At 46.6% G+C, this 6,293-nt stretch overlaps 1 protein-coding gene across 1 annotated transcript in view; it reads right to left on the bottom strand.

Annotated features, from left to right (window-relative positions):
• Positions 1-1,280: 1,280 nt before the first annotated feature.
• The window catches only part of HECW1 (HECT, C2 and WW domain containing E3 ubiquitin protein ligase 1), a 234,034-nt gene continuing 229,021 nt past the window's right edge, over positions 1,281-6,293 (bottom strand). The window contains 1 exon segment of the mRNA XM_074284517.1: positions 1,281-6,149. Within this exon segment, the coding sequence (XP_074140618.1) occupies positions 6,038-6,149 (112 nt within the window). The 3' untranslated portion in view covers positions 1,281-6,037.

Here is a 6,293-nt window from a genome sequence, read left to right as displayed (position 1 = left end):
CGCCCATCCATGTACCTAGAATGTTCCTGCCAGTCCCTGAGCCCTGTGTCTTTGTGATTAAGCCGCTGTAGGTCTACCATGACCTGGAAATGAAGAAATTAGAAATGCAGCCCAAGCTTGGACTAAGGTCCCACCCAGAGAGAGAGTGGGATTGATTACGGCCTGGACTTCCACCTGTAGGACAGACAGTGGAAAAGAAAGGCAGTTCTGGAAGGTCCTGAGATATAGTTTCCTCCAAGCTTTCTTTCACACATGAGGAAATGGATGCTCAGAGACAGGAAGTGACTTGTGACAGATCCCACATGTGTTGGTGGAAGAACTGGGACTGAGTCTCCACTAATTGCATGCATGACTAACAATTCTGGAGGTTGGCCCTCAGTGTCTCCTCCGTGTCTGGCCTCTGGCCCTCCCCTGGGGCAGCTAAAGGTCTCAGGCCTTTTTGAGACCCTTTCAAACCTACAGATCTACATTTTAAAGCAATTCCATAGAACAGCATGTCTGCCCAAGTTCACATCGGAGGCTTTTCTTGGATGAGGCATTATGTGACATCCTCAGATTTGGCACTTCTGGGATCTCGTCCAAATGTCCGTCCAGGTCCGTCAATGCTCCAGGATTACTTTGAGATGAACATCTTTGGGGGCTGAGGACTCTGCTAAGAAAGCATCTCTCGGTGCTTTTTCCTCTCCACATCCCCCTCCTTGCCCCAGTTCTGGGATACTAGAAAAGCTGATGGTTCCCAGGAAATAGTAAACATATTCTGTATTTCTGCAACATCAGGATTTCCCTGATTTCTTGGAGCAGAGACTTCACCTCGCCTTCCCACTTGACAGAGAACCCCAGACCGACTGAAAAGCAGACATGAAGATGGTGATAAAATAAGGACCGTTTTGTCCTCTTATGTTCTATTAGCAACAAGTTGGCCTCTGTGTACCCCCTGTCCAGCCCTATCTTGCCAACCACTGATGCAAGCGGGGGGCGGGGGAGGGTAATTCAGTCAGCATAGGTGGGCATGAATACCAGGGTGAGCGAGTGTGGAGACAAGGTAGATTCTTATCCCCAATGTGCCATCAAAGGAGAAATGAGGAAATAGTCCCTATTTGCAGGTGAGTTGGTTCCATCTTTTTCTGGCATGCATGAGGAGGATGTAACTGAAGCAATGAACCCACTTACCAGCTTTGGAAAAAGTCCCCATCAACCCATGGGGCCCTCGTGCATTCATCCAAACTTCCCAGAGGCCACCATGTTGGAAGCCTTTGTCACAATTAGGAGTCGACACCGAGTGCCATAACAAAAGTTTTATTGACATTCCTTTACGGTGATATGAGTGAATAGAAGGCAAAGCCTGAGTATCAGCAAAATCAGCCCCAGAATGAGGACCTTTCCTGCCATTGACTAGTAGGAAGTCTTTTTTTTTTCCTTTTCTCTTTTCCTTTCTTTTCTTTTGTTTTTGTTTTTTAATTTTTATTTTATTTTTTTTAACAAAACCAGAGTCGATATTTCTTTAGGTAAATTGGAAGCTGCAGGGAATTAGGCTAACAGCACACTAGCTAGTCTACCTATACACTATCTACACGCATCTATTTTTCTATGGAAACAAATGGACTACAGTACTTACTAACAAGAAAATAACAATTTCTCTTTAGGACCTTATGAGGACTGGAAAATCGATCTCAGATTTTTCTGACACAGTATTGCAAACAATCTCAAAAGCTCCGAGATTGGAAACTGCCAAATCAAGGAATATATTTGTTATAGAAAGATCTGTTTTCCTCTGAAAGTGTTTTCTCTTGCCTGGAAATGGTGACTGGGTAATCGATGAGTTGCAGGGAGAAGGTGAAGGTTTACACTGGAAAAAATGACCAAGACTTTTTTATTTTAGCTATTTTGAATCTGTAAAAATATAATTCAGTTCTGCATGTCTATCAGTCTCTGATCATCCCCCAATAAAATCCAACCCATGAAATGAGTCAGAATATTCAGGACAAAGGATGACTTTGCAAACTCACTGATTTAGAAGAATTCTCTGTTATGGTTTTGTTCAATGTCTTGTGTTTTACAGATGAGAAAACTGAGTCCTGGAGAGTGATTGCCTTGCCAAAGGTCATAGAAGTCTCAAAGAGCAAAGCTGGAATTTGAACGAGGCTCTTTTGACTCTAGACTCTCATGTCCTTGTCACTATTCGCACTCATTTGCTAAAGACAAGTTGGAGTTGATTGTTCTCAATCTTTCAGAAATCATTCTCCAGCTTGGCCAGGACATCTCCTCTCTCTGCTTTCTGCGATGCTTACTTGATCCCTAATTTATATTAATATTTATGTGGTAACCTGGGTCTCAAAGCCTGTCTCTTAGGACATATGGCCAGGGCAGATCAGAATTCCTTACCAATCTTTAAAAGAAGTATTAGGAGGAGAGAGGGGAAAGCCTTTGAAGAGAGACATCCTGAACATGACTTTGAACCCTCCATATTAATATTGCAAAATCATTTAAATTGGGGCTTGATTTTAGTGAGACAAGTATATTAAATACTGAAGAAAATCAAGAAAAGAAAAGGGTCTTTTTTCTTGGTCTGGGTTCAGTTCTAGCATAGTTAACTTTGGGGTAGCTGGACTGGGAAGAAACGGACACAGCTCTCCCTTCCTTCCCTCCCCCAAAGTGGGCTTTTTAACTTAGATGAATGAGGGAATGCTTTGGTCAGGGCCCCTTGGCTGAGGCTGACCTGGGCAAGGAGGCACCCTCAATAACTAGCTGGGTTTGCATCTCGTCCCTGAGACTGTGAGGAAAGGGAAAGGAGGGAGGAGCCCCATGGGAGAGCCAGAATTCCTAGATGCCTTTGGTTCCATTTGGGATGTTGTTTGGCTGGTCCCAGCCCTGGCTGGAAGAGGAGATCAGACAACACAAATCCTAGGTTTCCTTCGGTTGCACACATTTCAAATAAATGATAAAATACAAATTAAAATAAATCCCTGGTATCAAGGTGGGAAAGGGTAGTTTTCATTTATTTTTTTCCTTTTTTAATTCTTTTCCCCTTCTCTTTACTAAGGAGAGGGGGGGGAGATGGTTTGTTAATGCTGGAGAGAGCATTGGAGGGAGGGGACTTAGACTGTGATTCTAGTCTCCCAGAGTGGTCTTGGGAGGGCCTGATCCTGTTCTCTTTCCCCATCCTGTTTTCTTTCCCCATCTGTAAAGTGAGGGCACTGAACCAGAATACCTTTAAGTTCTTTCCTCGATTTAAATCTAGAAGCTTAGGGTCTTTGGCCAAACTGAGACCAATCTGTTGGGCATTGCTCTCCATTTTGATTAAAGACATCTAATCTTGTTGCTTCCTGGGATAAAAGGAATGGCAAACAATTCCATTTAGGGGGAGTCCTCTCCCCTAGACTTGATTTTTTTCTCCTTCTAGCCCCACGATTCTATTGTTGGCTAAACAAATGTCCTTGGGGAAGAGCAAAGTATTTTCTCTCTTCAAAGTATTTTCTTGAGCATCCTCTTCACATCGGAGGGGAGGATGTTGGGGGCATTCCCTGAGTCACTTAGGCTATCCACACCAAGCAGTAGTTGGAAGCTGTGGGTTCAAATCTCATGTCTGTCAGCTAAGTGATCTCAGGTAAGTCACAAGCTATCTGGGCTCCAGTTTTCCTACCTGAAAAATGTGGCACTAAGTGTCCCTTCAGGTCCCTTCTAGCTCTGAATCTATGATCCTAGATAGAAGGAATGTCTTCCTCAGTGGAGAAGCTGCCAGTCAGATTAATGAAAGCCACACTTGCTTTCTGTGTCATGTGGTCTCGGCTTGGGAGGCCATAGAGTGGTTCACACCCAGATGAAAGGAAAGACCCACGGGCTGAAGCACATTAGTGCTCAAGGTCTGCCCAGCACATACCTCTCTCCATAGGGAGGGCAAGGCTCATGACACATCAATTTTGGTACCTTGTTGAGACTGTAGGGTTCTGAAGGGCACATATGGTCTTGGACAGATGTGTATTCCTCTGGGGCCTAGCACAAACAGATTTGTGGATGAATGGATTCTGATTGTTGCTAAGGTTTGCAAATGTCCATCGTGGTGTTTCCCTGCACCCAGACAGTGCCCTCCAGTGAGACAGCTTGAACCCCAGAACATCCATACAGTGGCCTAGTTAGCTCAGTTCTGATTTAATCAAAGCAAAACTAGGTGTTTAGAAACCCTTCTGGGCTTGTTTGCGACTGTTCAGATGCTGAAGTACATGGTGTCTGAAATTCCGCACTTCCTGAAATCCTCATATAGCTCAAATTTTCTTCTATAAATGCATCCAATTTAGACAAATGAAGTTTTCTAAAATGTATACATTCTGATTGGAAAATGCCAATAGGGCAGTGAAATAGGCTGGGAATTGTGGGGAAATCCCATCAAATTGTCATCCTCAAAGCTCCTCATGAACTTGAAAAGGAGCCCCAAGGGATATCACAGAATAGGTAGACTTGATGGTAGCCAGGTTCATATATATATATATATATCTTTGCTTGACTTCAAGGGATTTTTTTTGTGTCTTATTTGTTTTTGTGGGTTAGAAAATGGGAGTTAAGGTGAGAAAACAATTTGACATTTTGACAGGTTGGCGGGATGGCCAATTGCCCCTCTTTCCAGGGAAGGGAAACACTTTCATTTATGACACATTTCAGGAGTTATGGAGTCAAGGGGACTTGTAAACAACCACTCTAGCCTGGTTCGTGGGAAACTTTCCGAACCACCCACTGCCCAGAAATCCCTGTTGTCAGAATCGGCTCACTTTGGACCTTCCCAGTGATTTTCTGAACATCGACTTTCCTGAATTCTGTGGATGAAATGTTGAAAGGAACTGGCTCTTCATTTTGGTACAACTTCACGTGCCACGGAGACAGCAAAATTTCACTCCAGGGGCACCACAACCAACGCTAACTCAGAAGAGGGGCTGCGCTACCCTCGATACCTAAATGGCAGCACCGGTCTCCCCATTTTTGCTTCCCTGCTCCCCAGATCTGCTCCTTGGGAGACTCACCTCTGAGGGGCCGCAGATTTGCACTTGATGAGAAAACCCCTACCCCCAACCCCCCAAACAAACAAAACAAAACATAGAAAAGTTAGCCCTGTTAGAGAAGTGATACACACTATTGAGGAAACGATGGGATTGTCTAGACACTGTTCAATTTGGAAGAAGCGCTAACCCTGGACGATCGAGAAACCAGTCGACAGGACCCGAAGGGACGAAAACAAGAGTGAAATGTCCGCCTTCCCATTCTGCGGTCGTATCTCGCCAGCCCTTGGGACGGGGTCCTTTCTGCTGCAGGTGGGATCTCCTCTCTGGGCATGTGCACTCTTGTGCTTTTCACGTGGCCGGCATCCCCGCTGCCCTCCCTCTCCAGCTCCCCCTCCTGGTGGGGAAGGGCAGCTCCTGTTGGTCACCATGGCATCCCCGCCACGGGGCTGCTTTGCATTGCATCCCACAACATTTGTGGTCGGTTTGAAAATGTCTTATTTGCACCATGTGTTTGGGTCAGTTCCAGTGGAGGGGATGGACGTCACACAGGTGGGTGGGAGTTCAATGTATAAAAATGTCAGTTTTGCCAAGCTGTCCCTTGGAGGGATGGGTACATGGGAGGGAAAGGAAGAAGGGGGAAAGAAGCCGGGCAGGCTCCGGGGAGGAGGCACCGGGATGACGGCGGCTCCGGCAGGAGGGCCAGGCACCCCGGGGATGCTCCAGGGGAGTTTCGTCTCCAGTCAGTCCGGACAGAAGTAAACATTGGTTAACATTTGGTCGAGTGTAGCATAACTTGCATTCGCATTTCGTCGTTAGTAATAGAGGTATGCAGAGACACACGGACCTGATGGGCTTCGAGGGGATATTGCATACGAGCTAGCAGGCCACTGAGAACCTGGAGGGGGGAAGCCTGGAGGTGACTCGGAGGAGAAGGCAGCTAGTTCTTCATGCACAGCTGTTGTCGATCCGATTCGGAGTGCCCAGATTATGGGAAGGGGAGGAAGGGGGCGCTGGCGGCCGGGCGGGCCACACGGATGCGCCCCCTCTCCTCACTCCAGCCCGAAGGTGCTTGTCTCCTCCACGGCTGTCAGGAGCTTCTCGTACAACATGGAGTAGGAGGGGTAGGGCGGGAGATCCAAGCGGTTGAAACACGTGTGCGCCCTGAACGGGAAAGGAAGGAAACGAGGAATCAGGGGGAGGTTTGCTTTCCCAGACAAACCGGCTTGGGGGTCCCTCAAGTCAAGGCTGAGGAGACCGATTCTTTAGGGCCATACTCTTCCACACCCAGCAGCCCAGTCTGTCACA

This window comes from Sminthopsis crassicaudata, chromosome 1 (genome assembly GCF_048593235.1).
Source record: "Sminthopsis crassicaudata isolate SCR6 chromosome 1, ASM4859323v1, whole genome shotgun sequence".
NCBI lineage: Eukaryota > Metazoa > Chordata > Mammalia > Dasyuromorphia > Dasyuridae > Sminthopsis > Sminthopsis crassicaudata.
Note: the sequence above shows the minus strand (reverse complement) of the source record. Positions and strands in the feature narration are given on the sequence as shown.